The sequence below is a fragment of the Tupaia chinensis genome, unplaced genomic scaffold (genome assembly GCF_000334495.1).
Source record: "Tupaia chinensis unplaced genomic scaffold, TupChi_1.0 Scaffold139757_1, whole genome shotgun sequence".
In the NCBI taxonomy this organism is placed as follows: Eukaryota; Metazoa; Chordata; class Mammalia; order Scandentia; family Tupaiidae; genus Tupaia; species Tupaia belangeri.
The window spans coordinates 3,036,632-3,063,686 of NW_006199637.1; the positions used below are offsets into that span (position 1 = coordinate 3,036,632).

A 27,055-nucleotide genomic window follows, 5' to 3' on the forward strand; every position below is an offset into this window, starting at 1 on the left:
GAAAGGGGCATACACAGCCTGAGTGTGTGAACACGGTCAGGACAGAAGGAAACAGAGAAAAGGCAAGGGAAAGTCACGGGGAACTCGCGGAGGGAGACGTTTACACAAGGACGGAAGGAGAAAGGAGAATGAGAGGAAAGAAGGGACAGGGTGGGAACGAGGAACATGGGGGCTTCAAAACAGCAATCGTGGTCTATTTCTACACCCAGGTTCATGATATTCATGTTATTGATATTCATACCATACGAGTTACAGATATCCTTTTGAATCACAATAGAAAATAAATTTTCTTTTATTCTATTCTATTCTATTCTATTCTCTTAGTTTTGCTATAGGCCACATGCACTCACTGGAGAGAGAAAGAGAAAGGGAAAGGAAAAATATCACCCCCAAAGGGAAGATGGCCACACTGCAATCCCTTCTCCATTTTCTAGGGATTTTTAGAAATGCGTTCACATGGCCCAGAGTGTTCTCAAGCTGCTGGGTGTGGGACTCGAATCAGAGTCGGCCCTATGGGGTCCAGCGCCTTAACCCTCCATGCCACCTGCTGGCCCCTTTTTGGTTTAATTTTTTTTTTTTTTGAAGGTTTTCGCCATAGGGAGCCTGCACCAGGCAGAGAGAGACAGTGAGAGGGAAAGTGAGAAATCACCCCCGGGGTGATGGCCATGACACAATCCCTTCTCTGCCTAGGAATTTGGGCACACATACACAAGTGCCCAGCGTGATTTTCAAGACATTGCTTCCAGGACTAGAACCGCAGTCAGTTATGTGGTCGGTCATGTGGGAACTTAGTACCTTAACCACTATGCTACCTGTTGGCCCCTTGTTTTAATCTTTCAATTTAAAAAAGTTTTCCGCTTCCTCATCTCTTACAGTTTATTCAATTTACCTTCCCCGGGCAAACTAATGCTACCAAGTGTCTTATGTATCCTTCCAAAGAAATATACATCTATGTAAGTAAACACACACACACACAGACACACACATATATATATAGAGAGAAAGTGCACACAAAAGCCACCAACAGGTTAATGTAGTTCCCTTTCTGGGAGTATTAAGAAATGCTATCCAGGAATGAGCTCTTAAGTGGAGCCTTTCACACCCTGAGGTTCCCAGGTACAATTTTTTTTTTTAAGTTTCCTTACTTGTAAAATATATAAATATTACTTAAAAGTGCATGTATATTTTTGAGAGATTTTTGCTATAGAGCATGTGTGCTCACCAGAGAGAGAGAGAGAGAGAAAAGCAAAAAATTACCCCCCAGGGCAGATGGTCACACCACAATCCCTTCTCCTCCATTCTCCTCGCAGGATTTTGGGCATGCACACACACTAGCCCAAGGTGAGTTTCAAGCTGCCGGGTCCAGGATTCAGACCGTGGTCAACCATGTGGGAGTCCAATGCTTTAACCTCTATGCCACCTACTGACTCCAAGTGTATTTATTTTTCTTTCCATTTTTACGTAAAGCTACTATTCTGCACAAGTAGGTAAGAACTTACTTACACAGGCAAGTTCTGCACTTTGCTTTGTCCAAGAGCAATAAACCATTGTTTCGGTTTTCAGGTTTTGGCCATAGGGCACTTGCACTCACCGGAGAGGGACAGGGAGTGGGAAAATGAGAAAGCACGCACTGGGGTATGGCCACACCACAATCCCCTTTCCTCCACTCCCCTCTTGGGATTCTGGGCACAAACGCACACATGCCCGGCATGATTTCAAAGCCACAAGGTCTGGGACTCGAACACGTGGGAGTTGGCCATGTGGGAGTCCAGTGCCTTAACCACCACACCACCTGATGGCTTCAACCTCAGTATTTTATATAAATACATAAAGAACTTCTTTGTTCCTTGGAGTGTTTTTTATAGTTGCATAATACCCTATTGTGTAGATGCACATAGAGTACAGTATTAAATAAATTCCATAATGGTGGGCATTTGTTTCCAATCTTCTGTCATTTCAAACACTGCTGCAGTGAGGAGGCTACAATAAACACATTTCAACTATATAGATGATAGATAATCCTACAAAATATAAAATATATATAACATGTTTATAAAATATTAAATATAGATATGTATATAAAATCCTAAAAGAGGAATTGCAGAGTAATGCACAGTACACTTTATTTATTTATTTATTTTTTGAGAGCTTTTTGCTATAGGGCGTGTGCGCTCACCACACAGAGAGAGACATAGAGACAGAAAGCGAGAAATCACCCCCCAGGGGGGATGGTCACGCCACAATCCCTTCTCCTCCATTCTTCTCTCGGGATCTTGGGCACGCACGCACACGCAACCAGCATGAATTCTAAGCCACCGGGTCCGGGACGTGAACCGTGGTCGACTACGTGGGAATCCAGCGACATAGCCATTACGCTAACTGCTGGTTCCCATGCACAGTACACTTTTGTAGTTCATGTTTTGTAATTGATATTGTCAAATTGTCCTCCATGGAGATTACAAAACTTTAGACTCCTTTGAAGAATTTATGAATGTGCCTGTGTCCCACACCTGTCATCATTGTGTGTTATCCAAGTTTTTGATTTTTCGGGCCAGCAGATGGCGTAACGGTTACCTCACTAGACTCCCCTGTAGTCGACCGCAGTTTGAGTCCCAGACCCAGAGGCTTAAAACTCGCGCCAGGTGCATGTGCATGTGTGCCCAAAGTCCTGAGAGGAGAATGGGGGAGAAAGGATTGTGGCATGGCCAATCACTTCCTGTCTGTCTCTCTCTGTCTCTCCAGCGAGCACACATGCCCTGTAACAAAAATCTCTCTTGAAAAAATAGTTTCTGATTTTTACCAATATGACAAGTAAAAAATTGAATCTATAAAGTTATAACTGGATTTCTCTTCTTACAAGGAAGCCTGATTACCTTTTCATATGCCTCTTCTAGGAGGTTCATAACTTTCTCTGTTCCATTGAGATGTTGGTCTTTTTCTTTTCGGTTTGTGGGAACTCTTTATAAAAGAAATTAGCTCATAGCTGTGATATGAATTCAAAATATTTTCCCTTGGTTTGTCATTTGTTTCTGAAATTTTTGTAAAGTGATTTTTGCCCTACAGAATTGGTTTTAATATCATCAAATGTATCTCTTTTTAAAAAAAAAAAATAGCTTTTAGGTGTTATCCACTTAGCCAATTCTCTTTGGAAGAGACTATCAGGATACTCACTCTAGGGCTTGTGATATTAAAAACATTTTTGGGGACCAGCAGTTGGCGCAATGGCTAAGTCGCTGGTCGGACCCGGTGGCTTAAACTCACATGGGCACATGTATGTGTGTGCCCAAGATCCCCAGAGGAGAATGGAGGAGAAGGGATTGTGGCATGGCCATCCCCCCTTGGGGGTGATTTCTCGCTTTCTGTCTCTCTGTCTCTCTCTGTCTTTCTGGCGAGCGCATGCGCCCTATAGCAAAAACTTCTCAAAAAAAATTTTTTTTAATTCAAATTTTTAATTTTTGAATTAAAATTGTACAATAATTTTAATATGGGACTTCTTTTTTAAAGAAATTCTTTTATTTGACTTTATTTATTTATTTTAATTTGATCAGGGAGGGACAGAGTAAGAGACAGAGAGGGAAAGTGAGAAAACAAGTCACCAGGTCTAGGACTCGAACTGTGTCTGGCCATGTAGGAGTCCAGTGCTCTTAACCACCACTCCACCTGTTGGCCCCTAATACGAAATTTCTTCAGAATGGTTGTCGTCTTTTTTTTTTTGGAAAGGTTTTTGCTATAGGGTGTGTGTGCTCTCCAGAAAAACAGAGAGAGATAGAGAAACAGAAAGCGAGAAATCACCCCCCCCAAGGAGGTGGCCATGGCGCAAACCCTTCTCCATTCTCCTCTCAGGATTTTGGGCACGTACGCACACGTGCCCAGTGTGAGTTTAAGCAACCGGGTCCGGGACTCAAACTGCAGTCGATTACATGGGAGTCCAGTGATATAGCCATTGCGCCAACTGCTGGTCCCCAGAATGGTTGATATTTGACTCTTCTACTGAAATCAGTTATAATCAAGATATGTATTAAAAATGGGCCCTGTTTTGTAAGAAAGTGTTAAGGATCAAAATGAACTTGGAGGGTCTGTGTCTCACAGTGGCTAAGGCCTGGCTTTGAGTGAGGGGATAAGAAAAGACTCGTTGGGCCTCAATATAAAAATAGCATCTAGAGGCCAGCAGGTGGTGTAGTGATGAAGGTGCTGGATTACCACATAGTCGACCACGGTTCAAGTCCCAGACCCAGAGGCTTAAACATCATGCCAGATGCATGTACATGCATGCCCAAAATCCCAAGAGGAGAATGGAGGAGAAGGGATTGCATTGTGGACATCCCACCTAGGGGGTGATTTTTTGCTTTCTGTCTCTTTGTCCCTCTGACAAATACATGTGCCCTGTAGTAAAAAATCTCTCTTAAAAAAAAAAAAAAAAGCATCTTGCCCTGCCCCCAGCCATTCTTTCCTTTGCAATTTGAAAATAACAATAAGGGAGGGGCCAGTAAGTGACTCCTACATGATCAACCACAGTTCAAGTCCCAGACCTGGTGGCTTGCTTTCTTACTTTCTCTCTCCCTCTCTCTCTCTCTGGTCAAATTAAAAATAATAATAATAATAATAATAATGATAAATAAATAAAATAAATAATTCTTAAAAACAAAGAATAAAAAATAATAAGGGAAATGCTAAATTCACTATTCCTGACATAAAACTCTCCCTATTTCTCCAGAAGTATTATTCAAGGCGACAATGCACTCTGGGGGCGTCCAGGAGAAAACTGCTCTTTCCATCTGCACCCCCCCTTACCTGGTCGGAGAGTGAGTGACGAGCTCTGTATTTAAGAAAGAAGGTCACGAGTTTATACAAGTCATCCTCACTTTCAATTCCAAGGGCCTGGGGGAAAAGTGAGATGGCTGCTCAAACACCCCAGCAAAGAGGCCACAGGCACGAGGGCTAACAGCCCTCAGCTCCTCAGAGCAGGAGGCCCGCCTGCTCTCCCCGGCACCCCTGATGCCCGCCCCGGCCAGAGGACGGGGCGTTCATCCAATGCTGGGAGACGACCATGAAATCAGGGACACACACACCACAGAAGCGAGGCTCGGGGTGTCAAGAGCTGGTGGGTGTGAGAATGCTGAAGGCGTGTCTGAGTTCGGGGGTGCGAGGAGGCCCTACAACCTGGGAGTCGGGTCATGAGGGAGAGAAGCTAGAGGAACAGAGGGGGTGCCTACACAAGTTGGAGGCCAAGTTGATGTCTGTCACCAGCAGGACGTGACAGGAACTTCAGGGACGCCCCGGGAGAACCCCACCTACTCCGCGGGCTGCGGCGACATCTGGAGATGTCTGATTTAGAATGAGGCAGGTCACGCCCTCCTGTGGGACTCACGGAGAAGATGGCGTCCAGCCTCAGCAGATAGCACTCGCTCTTCTCCAGGGGCAGCAGAAGGCTCTGCAGCTTATTCTCTATGAGGAAGCCCTGGAGGAGGAAGAGGGGAGGCGTCTCCACTAAGTGACAGGTCTCAGGAACGAGTCCCAGGGTCTGCAAGGACAGCTCCAGGGAGCAAAGCCACGAGGAATAGGACTTTGGGCAGCAGGTCCCCAGAGGAAGGCCTTCTCGGGATTCCTAAGAGCCACTCCCAGGAGCAAGCCGGGCATGAAGCATATCTGCATTGTGGATTTAGAGGAGTGCCTAGCGACCTCACCCACGAGCGCTGGACAAACACCTGGGCTCCCCACAGCAGTCTTGGCCATCCATATTCCCACTCCAAGTGTCCACGGAACACAGCGGAGGCACTGAGCAGGGGGAGGATGGCAGGGAGCGAGGTGGCTGGCCGGGTCAGGGCATGATGCACCCAGGGGCGGGGAAGTGGAGAAGACGCACATGCCCGTGTAAGCTGGAAGCCTCGGGGAGGGCTCCATGGCCAGGGCCACCAGCATCAGGCCTGCAGGAAAGGAGGGGAGGGCCCTCCACCTCCTTCAGAAGGAGCTGCCCTCAGTGACAGAAGCCAGTCCTTGAGCCAAAGAAAACTGCCCCGCCACCCCAAGCAACCTGGAGGCTACCAACCCTCGCTCCACCTCTTTCACTATCTCAGAGCCATAAACCACAATAAACGAACACTGATTTTACTCCAGCTGAGCCGGCTCCGATGCAGCCTGCATTTCGGTTGTTTTTGCTAACACAAAACACAGAGGTAGGTGGTGAACGTACCCAGAGGAACCTCAGACAGAGTCCCCGTGATCAGTGTGACACATCGCTCAGCGGGACGTGAGCTGTGCGCCCTCTGTCTCAGAACCGGCTGGCCAGAGCTACGCCTCGTGGGCCCACTGAGGGGAGGCCCATGGCCAGCTGCGGGCTCTGAGGCATGGCTGTCTGTGAACTGTCCCTCAAAGTCCAGGGCCTGACCCCAATTCTACTGCTCACGGCCGGTCCCTGGGCTTGGCCAGAGGAGTGCTGATCAACCCCGACTCAGGCCACAGCTGACCCTGCAGACGCCTCAGAAGCAGCCTCACCGACTCGTCACACAGCAGCATCAGGATCTTTCGGGTAGTTTGTGCGGAAACTTGCTTGGGCAGGTCCAGGTAAGACTCATGTTCTGAGGTGGCCTCTTCTGCCCCATCCTCTTCTACAAAGGGCCGTGGAGAGAAGAGAGAGAAGGAAAGGAAGATCATTTCTCAGCCTTGATGACTTTGAGAAACAGGGAGATAGCTTTCCCTAAGGAAAATTTTCTTTCTTAAAACCTCCTTTCTCTCATGGGACAGTGAGATGCACACAGACACCCTGAGCAGGGTCTTGCGCTGCGGTATCCCTCCTCCCAGCCTCCCCAGCCAGCCAGGATTATGGGTGTGTGGCTGGCACGTGGAGGTTGACCAGGGAAGCTTCCATATGGATCCAGCCAGCATCACCTGAACAGCACGTTACCACTGTACCAACTAGCCAGCCACGGAAATTTACCCCTTAAAAATTAGCCTCTCAGAGGCCAGCAGGTGGCATGGAGGTTAAAGCAGCTCGATTCCATGTGGCCAACTTTGTAGTTCGAGTCCCAGACACAGCGGCTTAACAAATCACACCAGGCACTTGTGTGTGCATGCCCAAAATCCCAAGAGGATGGAGGAGATGGAATTTTGGGATGGCCAATCCCCTGGGGGGTGATTTCTCATTTTCCCTCTCTCTCTGTCTTTCTCTGTCTCTCTCTGGCAAGGACACACACCCTCTAACGACAACAACAACAACAACAAACCTAAAAAAAAAAAAAGAAAACTAAAAAAAAACAAAGGAATTTTTTTTTTACTACTATAGAACAATCTTTAAGATTATTGTAAGGGGATAAAAGTTAAAAAGCATATGTTTTCATTTACTAAAACATCTGTCATTATAAATATACAGTGAGGCAGGGCAAGAGAGACAGGAGAGAAAAAACAGAAGCCCCCACGGAGTCTTGATGCCACAGTCCAGCCCCAGGCTCAGCAGCCCCAGACCATAGGCACGCACGTGCCCAGTGTACTCAGGAAGGTCTCTCACGCCAACCTGGAACCTTCGATGTGGGTCAGGCTGCACCGCTGTCCACCCCAACTATGAATTCCTTAATAGTTCCCTTTAGGAGAGAGATGAAATAGGGTGGAGAGGATGAAAGACTTCTTTGAACATACCTTGTTTTGAACACCTGACTTTAGAAGCATGTAAATATTTACATTAATTGCAAAAGAAAATGAAATGATAAAAAGAAATCCCTAGCAGGTGGCATGGTGGTTAAGGTGCTGGACACTCCCACATGCCTGACCATGGGTCGAGCCCCAGACCTAGTGGCTTGCTTTCTCGCTTTCCCTCCCTCTCTCTCTCTCTTTCTCTGTCTCTCTCTGCTCAAATTAAAATAAATGAATGAATAAATAAAAATAAAATAAAAAAAGAAATGCCTCATAATCAAAAGTAAAACAAAACATAAAACCCTAAATGTACATCTCGTTGATGACATAACCACATAGAAACGATTCCAAGTGACTTTAAAATACAGTAATCTGTCTGTATATCCCCAGTGAGATATATTTTGAGGTCAAAAAGAACTACAAAAAAATTTAAACTATTCATTTCAACTGTTTTTCGTAATTGGGTTGGTATTTCCTCCTAGAATTATTCTGCGGTATTGTGGGGACAGCTTGTGAGTAATTATTTTTGGAGTCCCTGCACACCACCATTTTCACGTTGGGAGAAAGGAGAGACGTGTTGATAACGTTAAGTAATTCTGGCATCCTATAGATTAAGAAGTATTTAAATTATTGAAAAATAATCTTTCCCCTCAGCTCTGCCCACAGAAAAGGCCTAGAAACAATGGCCCATTCAAAATAAAGAGCAAGTCAGCACCCAGAGGGTGGTTTCAAAATACTACTCTATTTAAAAGGACCAGCGTCTTTGGAGAAGTAGAGGATTCCAGGCTTAGGTAGGAAAAGGGTAATGTGCTCAGAAACGTCCAGTCAATCCACAAAGCCAGGAAGCCATCGAGGTAGCACTAGGGATATAGCCAGAGTCCCCAAAGCCCACATAAAGAGACTCCCACTGGCCACAGATGAGCCATTTCAGCTTCAGTAGGGATAATAATTACAGTAAACTAAAACACATTTTAAAATCTGTTCAAATTCATGCATTTGTAATGATTATAAAAAAAGAAGTCATTGGCACCTTTGGAAGATGGTAGAGACCCAATCTATTATTCCGAAAACTCGTAATAGATAGGAAATAAGCTCCGATCCTGCTTTTCCTGTATGAACCGAATCTCAGGGCAGTAAACGGAGCTGATGAGGGAGGAATTCTTTTCGGAAGTGTTCTAGCTAATAGATGAATGCATAATGATAGAACTTAAAATATTACCATTCTGCAACCCTGATGCAATCGGCAGATCTTAGACAACGGCTACCAACGTTACTAACAGCACAGAGAGACGACCTGGCAGTAGCTTGTCCCTTTGGAGGTACGCAACAGTGCACTTGCAAAAATAAATTCACCCTGCATCTGATAAACATTCAGTTCTAACTGCCAGTTGATCATAGAGCAGCGAGGACAGAGCTACAAATTAGACTTAAAAGCCACATCAACTGATCGTGCTCGACCATCTTGCTATGAGAGCTCGTCCCTCTCCTCTCTAGGCTGTGTGTTCCTAATCTGCAGAAAGGCTGGGCTGGTGGATGCCCTAGAGGGCCCGCAGCCGTAGGCGCCCTGATTCCGTCACCTGTGAGCATCAGCACTTCTTCTACGATCTGTGTGGCCGACTTCTGCTGCTGCTGAGAAATGGGCCCCACGTTCTTGAGGAACCAGAAATCAGGTGCCGTCCAGGGGAGCCCCAGGTGGTGGGTGTGGATGATCCTGTCTACATCAAAGGCTTTGCCTATCAGAATCTTCGCCTCCTCCTCATTCATCAGCCAGATCTCCCGAAACTTCTTGTCTTCGGTAAGAGTGGACTGCCTGTGAAGGAGAGTCACTGAGCCTGGCCAGCTTCCCGGCCTGGCCAGCCTGGAACACCTGGGGACTGGCCAGGACCCACTCTTGGCAGCAAGGCAAGAACGTGAGGAAGACGTGGCAAATCCTGAATCTGGCCCAATCCCTGGGCAGCTGGTTCCCACGACGCCAAACCGAAAGTCGTCCCACCAAGCCTCAAGCAAGGACAACGACACGTGGACAAGGGACAGAGGAACAGCACTGAGGGTTCCTTAGCGCCCTGGTCCGGCTCCCAAAGGTGGGTGATGTCAAGTCTAACAGAATCGCTGCCACCACCAGCCCTAGCCCTGCCACCTCTGTTCTGGAGCAGGTGCCATAGGACCCGAGTCCCTGAAATACCTCATGGCTTTCTGGAGATCCTTGAACTGCATCACAAGGCGTTTGTAGTCTGAGGTCAGAGACTGGTTCTCCTCCTGAAACTGCTTTATCTGCTTGGTATATTTTGATCTCAGATTGTTAAGGATATCATGAAGGCTGGTTGGGGGAGAGGGAGAAAAGTTAGTCTGCAGGGACCGGCAGGTGGTGTGGTGGTTAAGGCGCTGGACTCCCTCTTGGCCAACCGTGGTTTGCGGTTTACTTTCTCACTTTCCTCTCTCTTTCTCTCCGTCTCTCTCTGGTCAAATGAAATAATAACAATAATATAATAATAAATAAAGTTAAATAAATAATACATTAAGGAAAAATGTTAGTCTGCAGCTGAATGGAAGATATAATATGTGTTCCTCTCATCCACCAACTCAGCTCTAAGACAAACCCCAGGTCAGATCTGCAGAAGGGCAGAAAACCCTCCTACGTGTTCCAAAACACGGCTCCCGCTGCGATGGAGGAAAGGAAGGCTACCGGAGGAACGGGTCTTCCAGAAGCCACTTCCACCACAGGACAGTCTCCTAGTCCTTCCTCAACATGCCCCCTGTCAGAGTGTCCACATCTAGGGCCAACCTTTGTAACTATATTCTCTATCTCAACTATTCCACCGGCAGGATTTCAGTGTTCGTTTTGATTCTGAAACCAGGACAACTGAAAGGAAAAAATTAAAACCACACCCCCAAAGCCCATGTGAATTCTCCATCTGCACAGAGCTGCTACCATGAACAGGTCCAGTAACTCATTCATTCATTCATTCATTCACTCATTCCTGCAGGTAAGCCTGGCACTTTCTAGAACACCTTATCTGAATATTCAGGAAATAGCAGGAAAGAAAAAGCAGAACCACTCAAAGAAAACATGAAAGGAATAAATTTAAAAAGAAGATCAATTATTTTGGTCATAAAAATCAAAGAATGGTTCTGTACCCAATAATAATAGGATGAGCCTATGGAAAAGCCACTGTGTTTGACTACAAGGGCATCATTGGCATCCAGTGGGGGAGGTGTTTGCCCAATTCTGGTATCATAGGTTGACACAGTTTGAATGTGTCTGCAAAACTCAAGTGTTGCCAATGTGTTAGTATTAAGAGGAGGGGCCTTTAAGAGGGCTCCTCCCTCAACGATGGGATTAAGACCATATTAAAGAGGCCTCAGTAGCTCAAAGCTTGCTCTTCCACTCTTCTACTATGTAAGGACACAGCACTCCTCCTTGGAGGATGCAGCCCTCACCAGACAACCAAATCTGCGCTATGTAAGGACACAGCACTCCTCCTCTTTGGAGGATGCAGCCCTCACCAGACAACCAAATCTGCCAATGCCTTGATCTTGGACTGCCCAGCCTCCAGAACTGTGAAAAATAAATGAAAGTTCTTTATAAATTACCCCGTCTCAGGACCAGCAGATGGCATAATGGCTAAGTCACTGGACTCCCATGCAGTTGACCACAGTTTGAGTCCCAGACCTGGTGGCTTAAATTCATGCCAGGCGTATGTGCATGCATGCCCAAGATCCTGGGAGGAGAATGGAGGAGAAGGGATGGCAATGTGGCCATCCCCCCAAGGGGGTGACTTTTCGCTTTCTCTCTCTCTCTGTCTTTCTGGCAAGCACATGCGCTCTATAGCAAAAACCTCTCCCCGCACTCCCAACAAAGAGAAATTACCCAGTCTCAGGTATTTTGTTACAGCAACACAAATAAATGAAGACATAAGTCAGGTTATAAAATGTTGGGGAGAAGAATGGGTGATGAGGAAAGGACAGAGGCAATGAAAGCAAGAGAGAAACATAGTACTTAGAGAAAAGTAGCAGGGTCGGCTACGTTTTCAGCCTACAAGAAACCAAAGTGTGAAGTCAGAGAAGAACTGGTAAGGAAGGATAGTGGGAATGATGCCATTCATCTCTCCTCTCCCTCCATGTGCAGCAAACCCACGCTCTGTCTCAAGCTCCTCCTCCTGTCTCGCATCTCACCAACCTCTCTTCACCCATGGCACCATCTGTAACTTTGTGATTCCCACACCTCCTTGCCTTTGGGCCTGTCACTCCAGCTACCAGGACTGTCTACCTGGATCTCCACTTAACTCTTTCTTGCCAACTCATACCTCTACCCTGTTCACTATTTCACTTCTCTGGGAAGTTTCCCAGGTGACGTCTCACTGTATGGATAAGCGTCTCTGCTTGGTGACCCCCTGGGTAGTACAGTGCAGACAGCGGGATTTTTCCATAAATTTTGCCCTCTGCTCATCTCATTTTTCCTATAATCAGTCTTGAGAGACCAGCTCATGTATTCAGTATCATTTTATGTCATAAGTAATTACCAAAAGGTGAAGTGGTAATTCTTCTGTAAATTCAACATTTATCTGAAATGTACAATCAACCTACAAGTGAAAACACTTATAAATAATATGTGATTTGGGCTTTGGGGGACATCCTCAAATCTGTTCTGTAGACAAGATATCCTCTTCTACTCTGATCCTCAGAGCCTGGCATATTGGCCTGGGGCTTAGGGAATCATTCTTTTCAAGTTTTTCATTCATTTCTTCCATGAGTAAGAGAGACAGAGGGAGAAAAAGGAGAGTGAGCACCCCCAACAAGGTCTTGACTCCAAGATCTGAGATCCACGCCCACCTTCAGCCACCCGCAGATCATGAGCATACATGCTCGAGTGTACTCAGGGAGGTCTCTGGACATGGACTGGGAACTCTCCCATGCAGTCAGCCTTATAGAGCATTGTGTTTTACTCCTAGGACGCCATCCAGCCTCTCAGAGACAATTCTTAAAGGAAGAAAGGCAGAAGGGATGGAAGGAAAGGAGACAGGGAAGACAAGAGGGAAGGGGAAAGATGGGTAAGAGATTCTCAGCAATGAGTCAGAGTATCTGCACAAAAGCACAGGCATGTCAATGTGCGTATGTATGTTGATATTATTTGCAACAGCAAAAGACTATAAATGACAGACATGACCATCATCAGAGGCTGCTGAAATAAACAAGAGAACATCCATTCAAGGGATCACATAGAATAAGAAGGAGTACATCTGAGTAGCTTAAGAAAAAATGGGAGGGACCAGCAGTGGGCATAATGGCTATGACGCTGGACTCCAATGTAGTCAACTATGGTTTGAGTCCTGAACCCGGTGGCTTAAACTCACACTGGGTGCATGCGCATGCGTGCCCAAGATCCTGAGAGGAGAATGGAGAAGGGATTGCAACATGGCCATCTCCCGGGGGCGGGGGCCCATTTCTCGCTTTCTGTCTCTTTCTGGCAAGTGCATGTGCCCTATAGCAAAAACCTCTCCAGAAAGGAAGGAAGGAAGGAAGGAAGGAAGGAAGGAAGGAAGGAAGGAAGGAAGGAAGGAAGAAGAATGGGAAAGCGCTCACAAAATGGTATGAAAGGGTCTCCGAGATACAGAATAGTGTACACAGAATGCCTCCTCCTGTGTAAAAGCAGAGCTGGGATGAAAATATTTATCTGTGCTAGTAAATGCATAAAGAAAATTCTGAAAGAAACAAACATGCATTGGTTACAGAAGTGGGGAAACAGGAGATGGGAGAAAGACTTTTTCTTTATCTCTTTACTTGTGGGGAGGGGTAGAAGCACTTGAATTTAGTGTCTTTTCCAAACACCTCTTGTAATAAGAGTTGATTGTATTTTTGAAGTTTCTACCCCTTTAGGGGAGGCAGATGCCTACCTGTCCCTGCTCTCAGCATGGAAGGGCCCAGGAGGAGTGAGCTCTGCAGGCCAGCTTACCGATTGAGCTTCCTCTTCTGCTGGGACTTAATCACTGTGCTCTCTTCATCGCGCTTCTTCAGCACCTGGAAGTTGTACTCCAGTTTCTCTTGGTTTAGCTGGTAAGTTGCTTTCATCTGCTGAAGCTGTTGTTCAAGAATCTAAAGTTTTTTTAAAAAAGGACCAGCAGATAGCATAGCGGTCATGTCACTGGATTTCCACATGGCAATCCATGGTTCAAGTCCCAGACGTGGTGGCTGGAAAATCACACGGGGCACATGTACATGTGTGCTCAAGATTTTAGGAGGAAAATGGAGGAGAAAGGATTGCTACATGGCTGTCCCCCGCCAGGGTGGTGATTTCTCACTTTCCTTCTGACTGTGTCTGTCTGTCTGTCTCTCTCTCTCTCTCCCCAGTGAGTGCACATGCCCTAAGGCAGAAACCTCTCAAAAACAAAAACAAAACTGGGCCAGCAGACCTTGGTAGCACAGCAGTTAAACACAGAGCATTGGGAACCAGATCTCACATGGCCAGATCTCACTGCAGTTCGAGTCCTGGCCCCAGTAGCTTGAGAGACAAGCTATCTCTCTGTCTCTCTCTGTCTTTCTGGAGAGCGCACGCTCCCTATAGCAAAAACTGCTCTAAAAAAAACCCTATTTAATGACCACAGTAAGCTATATAGCCTCAGCTAGGTGCTACTTTATAGTATATTCATTCTAACCACAGAGTTCCACGCCTAAAGTCAACATGTGTTCACAGATATGTATGTATCTGCTGAACTTACTATTGAAAATATTTAGATTAATTAAGATATTTTGTGAATCGATAAAATGTGGGAAAGAATAAAGGAATGGAAAGCAACTGCAGATACCAGAGACAGAGTGGGAAGAGGATGGGAAATGGCAGAGGGTGAGAAATAGGAGGAAAAAAAGAAAAAAATATATATATACAAGAAATGGAAAATTATTTGTTGATGAAAACATGTATGATCAAGCTACTTTACAGTGTATTCTGGATGGGAAATCCCATTTTGTATGCCATGGTGATATTCAGTGAAAGAATGTAAAATAAATTCATAAAAAAAAGACAAAAGCCAATTTTAAAAAAAAATCTGAGCTGCCCCACTAAGAATACCATAAACGTTATTACTGACACACAAGCTCGAATTTTCCCACTTTGATGCTCCTGAATGGCAGTTTTAAATATTTAGCAACTTATAAAAAAAAATCTGAGCTGCCCCACTAAGAATACCATAAACGTTATTACTGACACACAAGCTCGAATTTTCCCACTTTGATGCTCCTGAATGGCAGTTTTAAATATTTAGCAACTTATGTCCAGGTTAGTAAAGTTTTATTAACATCATCATTTTAAAAAAATATATTTTATTTAACTTTATTTATTAATTTATTTATTTTTAATTTGATCAGAGAGCGACAGAGCAAGAATGAGAGAGAGAGAGAAAGTGAGAAAGCAAGCCTCCCCCCCTCCAGTCTGGGATTCGAACTGTGGTCAGCCATGTGGGAGTCCAGTGCCCTTAACCACCACACCACCTGCTGCCCCCTTATTAACATCATCTGAATGGGGCATAATAGTTTTTTTGGTGGGGTAGTTTGCCACAGGGTGCATGTGCTGGCTGGAGAGAGACAGAGAGAGAGAGAAAGTGAGAAATCGCCCCCTTGAGGGAAGCCCACCAGTTACACCTGCCTGTTCCTGAGCATGATTAAAATTTAGTGTTTGGGTTGTTTTGTTTTTGTTTTTGTTTTTTGTTTTTTGTTTTTGGAGAGATTTTCACTGTAGGGCGCGTGCGCTCGCCAGACAGACAGAGAGAGACATAGAGACAGAAAGCGAGAAATCACCCCCCAGGGGGGATGGTCACGCCGCAATCCCTTCTCCTATATCTAAAATAAGGTAACATGGCTATCATTTATCATAATATTTCACCACTTACCTACAGTCGATTATTTTTGTTGTTCAGGTCATTTTCATTATCATAAACTAAACCTAGGATAAACTGTATATACAATTTTGCTGCTGGTTCCCCGGGTTGTTTTTTTTTTAGGAATTATTTATTTATTTGTTTGTTGTTATTATATTTTTAATTTGACTAGAGAAAGACAGAAAGAGTGAGAGAGAAAGGGATAGTGAGAAAGCAAGCCACCAGGTCCTGGACTCGAACCACAGTTGGCCATGTGGCAATCCAGTGTCTTAACCACCATGCCACCTAAAATTTAGTTTTTTGGTTTCTTTTTTCTTTTATTTATTTATTTTAATTTGACCAGAGAGGGACAGAGTGAGATAGAGAAAGAGAGAAAGTGAGAAAGCAAGCCACTAGCTCCGAGACTCGAACTATAGTTGGCCATGTGGGAGTCTAACGCCCTTAAACACCATGCCACTTGCTGACCCTTAAAATTTAGTTTTGATGGCATAGTGGTTAAGGCACTAGACTTCCATGTGTCTGACCATAGTTCGAGTCCTGGACCCAATGGCTTGAAACTCATGGGTGTGTGTGTATGTGCACCCAAAATCCCAGGAAGAGAATGGAGAAGAAGGAGTTGTAGCATGGCCATCCCCCACGGAGGTGACTTTTCACTTTCTCTCTGTCTCTCCAGCAAGCACACATGCCCTATAGCAAAAATCTCTCTTAAAAAAAAAAAAAAAAAAAAAAAAAAAAAAAAAGATTACTCTTGAGAGGCCAGGAGGTGGCATGGTAGTTAGAGCACTGGACTCCAACATGGTTGATCATGGTCCAAGTCCCAGACCTGGATGCTTGCTTCCTCACTCTCTCTCTCTCCTCTCTCTTAGTAAAATAAAATAATAATAATAAATAAACTTAAAGAATTATTTTTATAAATTTTAGTCTTGAAATTAAATATGAAAAATAGAGTCAAGGGCCTATGGAAGATGCTAATGGCACAGCCTCATTTAAGGGCAATTATCTGGGTGGTCCCGAGAAGAGTTTCCCGGACTCTGTCACCTTCCACTGATGGCCCTGAGTGACTACCAGGAAAAGAGACTTTTGGCAATTCTTACAAAGTTGCAATGGTTTATGCAAATTATTTAAGTTCTTCAAGTGAAACCAGCCCCGCTGCTTCCCAAATGACTTGTTCACAACTGAGGGGGTCGGGAACCAGAACACAAACCCACAAGGGTGAGCTAGACATAAGGGGAGGCCATTGGTCCATGAGATGGCTCAGCACAGATGTCCAGCAGAAAGGCTCCAGATGGATGGGGACAATGAAAAGGGCGGGACACTCCCAGAGAAGGAGAGTTTCCAGAGCTGCTCTGCACTGGGAAGGACCACCTGTGGCTGTTCTAGTCTTCTCTGGATGGTGTCTGTGGGAGTCCTGAAACCAGAGTGCCTGAAGGTCTGCTCTGACGACTCCCCGGGAGCCCTCCTTCTGGTCGCTTTGCTATAAGCTCCTATCCCCAGCACAGTATTTCCCAAGCATAGTGGGCCACAGGGCTGTCTGGAAATCTACTCGCAATAATAGCCCGTAAGCTATACCTGCAAGCTCTAAAGCACGAATTCTCAGGTGGATTTCATTCTTAAGAGTAGATTATGATGTTAATAATAACTGTATAAATGGACTATGTATTTTTTTCCTACATAATATATTTTAAACTATATTTGGGGACCAGCCCCATAATACAACAATTAAGCACAGTGTCACAGGAGCCACATCCCACCTGGCTGACTGCAGATCAAGTTCTGGTCCTCGGAAGCTTGAAAAAAATGCATGTGTTGCATCCCAGAAAAGATGGCATGGTGGTTAAGGGTGTTGGACTCCCACATGGCCAACCACAGTTCGAGTCCTGAACCTGGTGGCTTGCTTTCTCACTTTCCCCCTCTCTCTCACTCTCACACTCCATCCCTCCCTCTCTGGTCAAATTAAAATAAATAAATAAAGTTAAATAAAATATATTTTTTAAATGCATGTGTGTGCGTGCCTAGAGTCCTCACAGAATGGAGAAATGGGGGGAAAGGACTGCACTGTCACCCGCACCACTGGGGTCTCTCTGGCAAATACGTACTCTTTCTGGATAATATCTCCTGGCAATTAAAAAAAATCTGAAGGGCCAGCAGATGGTATGGTGGTTGGGGTGCTGAACTCCCAATGGTCAAACGCAGTCCAAGTCCCAGTCCTAGTGGCTTGTTTCCTCACTTCCTTTCTCTTGCCCTCTCTTTCTCTGTCTCTCTCTAGTGAATTGAAAAATAAAAATAAATTAAATTAAATAAACAATTGTTTTAAAACAATTTTTTAAGAAGAAAAAAAATCTATGTATGTCAAAAGGAAAGAGATATCGCCAGCCTGACCTTTTTAGTTGTTAGCTTCGTGACACCACTTCTAATATCTCACCTGGCTGATCACAGTTTACAAAGCTCCGACTGAAACTAATTTGGTCACATCTTTTTCTTTAATTATATTTCTTACTTCAGTTCCATTGGACACAAACTTTTTGAAGTTTTCTTGTAGATTATTTTTATTTTCCTTGAACTTTACCCATTAGACCAAATCTGTGTGTATTGGTCCTTCCTATTTGTGTGGTTTCTGAGAATTTTAGGCCTGTCTTTTAGAACTGATGGAGCACCGTGAATTAGTTGGAAAGAACTGCATGCTATAATACATCTTCTTGACAAAAATCAATGCCATTTGATTTGAAGACACCAAAGAAGCACTATATGAAGTTCAATCTACGGAAATATTCAACATGTTGAGATACGGGTAGTCCGTGATTTGGTAGGACTTTTTCCCCCAGTTGAAGGGTGCCAGGAGGTACATACACCCTTGGCTTCCATGTAGCACTGGAAAGAAGTGTGATACAAAAGCCTGCACCTCTTTCTCACTCCGCATGTCTCCATCTGCCTGCCTCCCACATAGACACACGCCACCATCGGTCCATATGGACAAGGGCAGCCAGGCGAGCAAGGTGTCCCAGCCCCTGTCCTGACCCCTTAGTCTTACCTCACTCCCTGCTCTCCCCCCAGCAGCTCCCTAGGTGCTGAAATTTGGGCTCCATTCACATATTTGAACATTGGACTGAGACTATGAGATTCTATCCATCTCACTGTTTGAGGTCAATGGTATGTAGTTTTGTCATATGACCAAGATGAATTCCCAAACCTTGACAACAGCCATTTTCAACAAGATCATGAAACGTCCAGGCCGCATCGTCAGGGCTGCTCTTGTCCAGACCCGCGCTGTTCTTTGTCAGTAACTCTCACTTCCCTGACAGCGGTTCTTAGCGGGACCCAGGAAAAGTCTTACGACTAGAAAATGCGGAGTTCTGAGCGGCCTGTTCCGGGGACTAGGACATCTGAAGGTTTTTCTGCCGACTTCACCCACCTGCCCCCCAGATCTAGCCAGGAGAAGCCAATCACCAGCCATATCCACTTGAGTTCTAAGCGGCCCATTTCAGAGACTAAGACATCTGAGGTTTATGCCTAAAGTCAGACACGTGTTCATGGATATTTATATATCAACTGCCCTTGCTATTGAAAGTACTTAGATGAATTAAGATCTTTAGTGAATCAGTAAAATGTGAAAAAGGGGGGGGGGCGTGGAAAGCAACTGTAGATACCAGAGACAGTGGGCAGAAAATAGCAGAGGGTGAGAGGTAGGAAATCAAGGTGGGGAGAAGAAGTAAAACACAGAAGAAACAGGAAATGGAAAATTACTTGTTGATGATAACACGTATGGTAATATCTTTGATTGAGCCAATATACAGTGTATTCTGGATGGAAAATTTCATTTTGTATACTGTAATGATGTACAGTGAATTAATGTAAATAAATAAATTTAAAATAAAATTATATTGAAAAATTGGGACCAGCAGTTAGCATAATGGCTATGTCGCTGGACTCCCATGTAGTTGACCGCGGTTCAAGTCCCAGACCTGGTGGCTTAAACTCACACCGGGCGCATGTGCGTGCGTGCCCAAGATCCCGAGAGGAGAATGGAGGAGAAGGGACTGCCTCGTGGCCAATCCCCTGGGGGGTGATTTCTCACTTTCTGCTGTCTCTCTGTCTCTCTCTGTCTTTCTGGCGAGCACATGCCCTAAAGCAAAAACCTCTAAAAAAAAAAAAAAAAGAAAGAAAAAGGAGGCTAGAAAATCAATTTGTGGCCTAAGGAAGTTTTTATTTAGCTTAATGATACAAAGCTACAGGAAGAGTAAGCACTAAGAGTCTACCAAAGTCTTCGTGGAAAAGCTTTAATGTTTTTCTACATAGAGACTAAAAGGAATAGACCATGCTCGAATATTAAGATGGAATTACATTATATGTAAATGCAATCAGAGATGCATTTTTCAGAAATTTGCTATAGGGTATGTGTGCTCATTGGAGAGAGACCTGGAGGAGTGGCGGAGTGAGAGAGCACTGTCTAGGAGGTACGCTACAAGAAGGCAATCCGTTCTCCTCCTTTCTCCCCTCAGGGTTTTAGGCGCACACACACCTGGCTTGTTTTTCAAGCCACTGGGTCTAGGACTCAAACTATCCAGTGTGTCACATGAGATCCAGATGCCTTCTTCTTTTTTTTTTTTTTTAAAGAATTATTGTATTGAATTTTAGTTATTTATTTTTAATTTGACCAGAGAGGGACAGAAAGAGAGAGAGAGTGAAAAAGCAAGCCACCAAATCCAGGACTTGAACTGTGGTCAGCCATATGGGAGTCCAGCGCCCTTAACCATCACACCACCTTCCGGCCCCCCAGATGCCTTCTTAACCACCACGCCAGCAGCTGGTCCAAGATGTCTTTTTTAAAACTGATGTTGAAACACAGAATCCTGATCCTAGAGAGAACTTTAAAAACCACAAAGTCTGGGCCAGCCGGTGGTATGATCTCACATGGCCAACTGCATGGTTCGAGTCCAGACCCGGAAACGTGAAAAACATGCGGAGAGTACGCATGCCCCAAATCCCTAGAGGAAGAGAAAGGACTGTGGTTGGCCATCCCGGCAGAGGGAGCTTTCTCACTTCTCTCCCTCTGTCTCTGTCTGTCTCAGGCAAACACACATGCCCTATAGGAAAAAATTTAAAAGGAAAAGAAAAGAAACCACAGTCTTACCTCCTCCTACTGCAGGAATCCTTCAACATTGAAGACAGAGGCAATCATTCAGCCTTTGAATACTTTAAGATAAAGGACTCTTGTTTTGTGGGACGCCCTCTCTGCATCGGGTGGTGAGTGACTGCCTCACTGCAATGTCCAGCCCTCAGGCAGGGGAGGTGGGATAATGGGAAGAACACAACTTTTGAGCAGACATATCTGGGTTAACTCCAGAGTTAACCAGGTACTAGATGTGTTGCCTCATCTTTGAGCCTCCATTTCCGGCCATAGAAAATGCTGTTAGTGATTTCTCCCTTCTGTCTTGGGTGAGGATTAGCTACTGGACACGAAGTGCATGGAACACAGCAGAGGAGCATTCGGTGGTTGCTATTATTAGCACTCGTGAAACTATTAATAGCTCTGGCCCTCAGACACAGCTAACTAGCCCTGGGGACATTCTCTCTCGGCCAGGAGATGTATAATCCTCTCACCAATTCCTCACTTCCATAGTTTCCAGCTCCTTTACCATCTTGCCAGTTTTCCGCCACTACTTCTTTTTTTTTTTTTTTTTTTTTAGAGATTTTCACTGTAGGGCACGTTCGCTCGCCAGACAGACAGAGAGAGACATAGAGACAGAAAGCAAGAAATCACCCCCCAGGGGGGATGGTCACGCCGCAATCCCTTCTCCTCCATTCTCCTCTCGGGATCTTGGGCACACACGCACACGCGCCCGGTGTGAGTTTTAAGCCACCGGGTCCGGGACACGAACCGCGGTCGCCTACGTGGGAGTCCAGCGACATAGCCATTACGCTAACTGCTGGTTCCCCCGCCACTACTTCTTAAAGAAAGCGTTCCTGGGACCAGTAGACGGCGAAGCGGTTACATTGCTGGACTCTCACATGGTTGACCTCGGTGGGAGTCCTGGAGCCGCAGCTTAAAACTCACACCGGGCGCGTGAGCGTAGGTGCCCAGGGTCCCGAGAGGAAATGGAGGAAGGGCAGCATGGTCGCCCCCACTGGTGTGTGTGTGTGTGTGTGTGTGTGTGTGTGTGTGTGAGTGTGAGTTCTCGCTTTCTATCTGTTTGTCTCTCTCTGTCTCTCCGGTGAGGGCAGGTGCCTACAGCAACAATGTCTCTTTAACAAAAAAAAAAGCGTTCCTTCACGTATATCCTGTATACACGCTGCGTTAGATGTGTTCATCAGAAAGAAGGCAGGTAATAAGCAAACGTCTGTGGCAGGGACTGTCTCTGGGCCATGCCAGGTGGTCGCTGAGAAATGAACACGCCCAGGTGTCCGCGCCCAGCTCCGCCCCGCCCGCCGCGGCCCCGCCCACCTGCACATCGCGCTCCAGCTTGATCTTGATGCTGTTGTACTCCTCGCAGTCCCAGACCCGCTGCGTCTTGAGCTGCTTCTCGTAGTCCTCCACCTTCTTAATGCGGTTCATGAGATACTCCCCCTGAAGGCACAGGAAGACCAGGGGACAATGAGGGACCTCCCCGGCCCGACTCAATCCTGACGAGCGTGACATAGTCCAGGCTTTGGGAGTTTCATGACTCCAGAGATGTTCTGGGGTCTCCCTCCAAAGCCCCCAAAGCCCCAAAGCCTCCAGAAGCACCAAGGCTTTGAACCCTTAGTCAAGGCTGTATTGCTTAACGAGATCCTTACTCCAGAAATTCCAAGAGAACTATTCTAGACTATTAGGAACTAGCCCAGGTGGGGGCTAGCAGGCGCCAGGGCAATTAAGGCACTGGACTCCCACATGGCTGTCCGCGGTTCAAGTTCCAGACCCGGAGGCTTGAGAATCACGCCGGGTGTGTGTGCATGTATGCCCAATACCCCAGGAGGCAACTGGAGGAGGAGGGATTATGTCATGGCCATGGGGAGTGGGGTGTGGTGTGATGATTTTTCATTTTCTCTCTCTGGTGAGGGCACATGCCCTATGACAAAAACCTTAAGAAGCAGGATCCCGGCCTGGTCAGCCTGAACCATGCTAGCACATACATGAGTGTCCACATATGATAGACTGGAGGAAGGGGATCGTGGGGTGACCAGACCCTGTGGGGGTGCTCATCTCTCTCTCTCTCGTCCCCTCTCTTCCTCCGTCCCCCATACATACACACATGCTCTATTTTTTTTTTTCTGTAAAGTATATGTACTCACCGGTGAGAGACAGAGAGACAGAAAATGAGAAATCATCCTCTGGAGGGGATGGCCACACCACAATCCTTCTCCTTTATTCTACTCTCGGAATTTTGGGTAGGTATGCACACGTGCCCTGCGTGATTTTCAAACTGTTGGGTCCAGGATTTGCACCATGGAGTCAGCTAAATGGGATCCAGCTGCTTTAACCTCCATACTGCCTGCCGGCCCCATGTGCTCCGTTTTGAAAAAAGAAGTTTATTTTATTTTTTTTTTCTTTTTAAGAAATTAAGCACAGACAGGTCTGGCTGTGGCGGTGCAGCAACAAGGCCATGCAGGAAGCCATACGAAAGGGTGGGCTCAGTTTCCGGTTGACCTGGGCACGCTGGGCTGGGTGTGTGCAGCTGTGATCCCGCTGGCTGCCGGGCTGGGAGCTGGAGGCTGGAGGCTGGGGAATCGCAGCATGAGAGCCTGCAGAGGGCCTTGCCCTCACCCCTCCCCTCGCTTGTTCATGAAATAAAAATAAACTTTACAAACAATAAGATATTAAACATAGATTCTACAATAAGATTTTTTTTTGAAAGAGAGATTTTGCTGTAGGGCACATGAACTTGCCGGAGAGACAGAGAGAAAGAGAGACAGAAAGTGAGAAATCATCCCCTGTGGGGATGGCCACACCACAATCCCTTCTTCTCTATTCTCCTCCCCCTATGCCATCTTCTGGTCCACAAATAGTTAGATTTCTAAAACATACACCAGATTTTGGGCAAGTCGCTTCTTTGTCTTTTACAAGTGTAATTCCTACGCCCTTTTCAAAAATGTGTCTTAAGGGGTCAGTAGATGGCATAGTGGTTGTCGCTGGACTCCCACATGGCCAACCGCAGTTCAAGTCCCAGTTCCAGTGGCTTAAAACTCACACCAGGCATGTGTGCATGCGTGCCCAAGATCCCAGGAGGAGTCTGGAGGAGAAGGGACTGCAGCTTGGCCATCCCCGCTAAGGGGTGATTTCTCACTTTCTGTCTCTCTCTCTCTGACCAGTGCATGTGCCTAAAGCAAAAATCTCTCCAAAAAAGATAAATGTGTCGAAAAATATCTTCTTGGGACAACTAGTGTTGTGATGGCGAAGGCAACTGGATCGGATATGGTCAACTGCTCTGTTTGAGTCTGGACCTAGTGGCTTAAAAAACACACCAGGTAAGTGTGCATACCCAAATTCCCAAGACAAAAATGGAGAAGAAAAGATTATGACACAGAAGGGATTGTGACATGGCCATCTCCCCAAGGAGATATCTCTCCTCCCCCCCCCCACTTCATTTCTTTCCAGACAGTACATACACCCTTTAGCAAACTAAAAAAAAAAGAAAGAAAGAAAGAAAAAAAAGACTCCTTCTTGTGCCACAATATCCATGGCTTGGGTAAACGATACTCAGGAAACAAAGGAAAAATGATAGGGCCATGTGAACCATAGCAGGCCACAAAGGTGGCACTTCCCACCAGCGAAGAGAGAACTGCTGTCTGCAAGGCCATAGATTAACTACGAAGTCCGTAGTGAACCTATGCCGTGACAATCCTACCCAAGATGCAAAAAGGCTAGCAGATTCAGTCATAGTAGAAACTGCCCCAGATTCCACAGATCGCCCCGGATCCCCTCCCAGTCCTGCCACCCCTTTACCTCTTTGGCACTGTGAGCCTGCAGTGCCCGCTCCCATTTCTTCTTATTACTGGACAGTAGCTCTTGCCGTTCCACCTCAAATGCTCTCTACAACCAAGAAGGGAAGGGTCCTTGTGTCTGTTTCGATTAGACAGTTCCCACCATATCAAAGAACTCTTAGATAACTGTGCGAGGGCCCTGTCAGCAACCACACGAAGGCTAATCCAAATGTGAACTCGCGAATGGCTACGGAAGGAGATGCATAAAAATTCGGTGTTATTGGGCCCAGCAGGTAGTGTGGAGGGTAAGGTAGCTGGATCCCACACGGCCAACTCCACAGTTCGAGTCCCAGACCCAGCAGCCTGAAAAATCATACCAGGCACCTGTGTGTGCGTGCCCAAAAATCCTGAGAGAGGAATGGAGGAGAAGGGATTGCGGTGTGGCCATCCCCGCTGGGGGGTGATTTCGCCCTTTCTTTCTCTCTCTCTCTCTTTGTCTCTCTGTCTCTCTGGCGAGGACATGTACCCTACAGCAAAAATCTCTCTAAAAAATAAATGAATAGATAGGTGTTAGGAAGTTGGCATTTCACAGAAATTTAGAGAGGAACCGTGCCAACGAGCCCATGGCTTGGTCAATATCAGAGTCAGGGAGCTGGAGGAAGGCCAGTGCTCTTGATGGCAGTCACTCAGCCATGCCTAGGGCTGACACATTGCCAGTCGGGGCTCCCATGAAGCAAAGGCAGCTTGCCGCTCACGTAAGGCAAACCTGCAAAACCAGTCTCCAAAATCCAGAGAAAGAGGCCCCCGCCCTCATGACTCTCCTCCACCTTGGAAGAGCCTAAATCTCCATCTTGAACACGTCACCCAACTTCAAAATATTGATTCCCGAAATCCTATTTCCCTTTCCCCATCCCCTACCCCAACTGCCATAAATAATCCAATAAATGGCTCACATAGGCCTCACAGTTAAAGGGTACCACCCCCACCTTCCTGGCCACACCTCTCCCTGTGTGGGCAGTGTCCTGGACACTCACTGTCTCTTTCAGAGCAACTCTTACCACCTGTCAGATCGCACAGTTGGCAGTTTATCTGTTCACTGCCCAGCTGTCTCCTCCTAGCACACAGCCCCACAGTGGACTTTGTTTTGCTCGTGGCTCCATCCCCAGCCCCGGAACAGGGACTGCCGTACAGCGGGCACGTGATGAACACTGAGTGAGCGAGTGAGTGAGTACATGGTGTGAAACCCCGGAGCTGACAGACGTCAGAGAACAGGGCCATCTGGGCTCTCCACCATTAGGGCAGACTTCGCTCTCCCCGCAGGGGCCTCTCAGGTGCAGAGAGTTTTTATGCCCAGTACCTCAACTTGCTGTATCTCGTGACGAAAGGTCTTCGTTACACTCTTCACCTGCTCTTCCATCCTCTCCAGAAGCAGGGAGATATCATCCGACTGTTTCTTCAAATCTTTCACATACTGGTCGTCCTTGGTTTTTAACTCCTAGGAGGGGGCATGTAAACGGCCAGTCACTAACTAAGACAAAGCAAGAGGTGACCAGCACACTTCCTTTGGACCCTCCTCGTCTGAGTCTGGAAACACTTAGACTTAAAAGGGCACAAAGAGAACAGGGCTTCAGGAGAGGCTGGGAAGCAGCTTTAGTCACAACAGTTCGGAGGCGAAGGCAACTGGATGCCCATCCACAGAGAAACGGATAAAGAAAATGAGCTACACGCAGGCAGTGGACTACTACACAGCCTTTAAAAAGGAGAAATCCTGTCACATGCCACAACAGGAATGAACCTTAAGGACATTATCTTAAGTAAAATTAGCCAGTCACAGAAACATAAATATTGTCTGATTCCGCTCATATGAAATATTGCAAGTAGTCAAAAATCCTAGAAACAGACAGCAGAAGGGTGGTAAGCAAGGGGTCGGGAGAGAGGGGAGGGAATTCATGTCTAATGGGTAGAGACTTTCAGTGTTGCAAAACTTCTAGAGATCTGTTGCACAACAATATGGATATAATTGACCTCATTGAATCGTGTACTTTAAAATGATGAAGATGGTAAACTTAGTGTGATGTAGGGGTTTCTTTTGGATTTTTTTTTAGGTTTCTGTGAGAGACAAAGAGACAGAGAGAGAAAGTGAGAAATCATCCCCTCCCAGGGATGGCCATGCAGCATTCCTCCCTTCTCCATTCTCCTCTTGGGATTTTGGGCACGCATGCATACAATCAGAGTGATTTTCAAGTTGCCAGATCCAGGACTCGAACCTTGGTTGGTCATGTGGGAGTCCAGCACCTTAACCATCGCATCGCCTGCTGGTTCACATATTTTTTTGTTTGTTTTTGTTTTTGTTTCTTTGAAAGAATTTTGCTATAAGGCTTGTGTACTCCTGGAGAGACAGAGATAGACAGAGAGACCTAAAGTGAGAAATCACCCCTCAAGGGGGGATGGCCATGCCACAATTCCTTCCTTCTCCTCCATTCTCCTCTCAGGATTTTGAACATGTATGCACATGTGCCCAGCGTGAATTTTAACCTGTCCAGTCCAGGATTTGAACTATGGTCGACTACATAGGAGTCCAGAGATGTAACCATTACACCATTTTCTGGTCCCTCCATGTGTTTTTTAATATAATTTTTTTTTTTTTTTTGGAGAGATTTTCACTGTAG

At 46.0% G+C, this 27,055-nt stretch overlaps 1 protein-coding gene across 1 annotated transcript in view; it reads right to left on the reverse strand.

The window, feature by feature from the left end:
* DRC1 (dynein regulatory complex subunit 1) overlaps positions 1–27,055 on the reverse strand; it is a 42,578-nt gene that overhangs the window by 2,009 nt on the left and 13,514 nt on the right. Inside the window, exons 5-13 of the mRNA XM_006162227.2 lie at positions 25,744–25,881; positions 24,409–24,495; positions 21,931–22,053; positions 13,574–13,713; positions 9,806–9,940; positions 9,201–9,433; positions 6,493–6,605; positions 5,369–5,458; positions 4,792–4,878 (exon numbers count right to left, since the gene is read on the reverse strand). Of these exons, the coding sequence (XP_006162289.1) occupies positions 4,792–4,878; positions 5,369–5,458; positions 6,493–6,605; positions 9,201–9,433; positions 9,806–9,940; positions 13,574–13,713; positions 21,931–22,053; positions 24,409–24,495; positions 25,744–25,881 (1,146 nt within the window). The remainder of the gene's footprint in view (positions 1–4,791; positions 4,879–5,368; positions 5,459–6,492; positions 6,606–9,200; positions 9,434–9,805; positions 9,941–13,573; positions 13,714–21,930; positions 22,054–24,408; positions 24,496–25,743; positions 25,882–27,055) is intronic.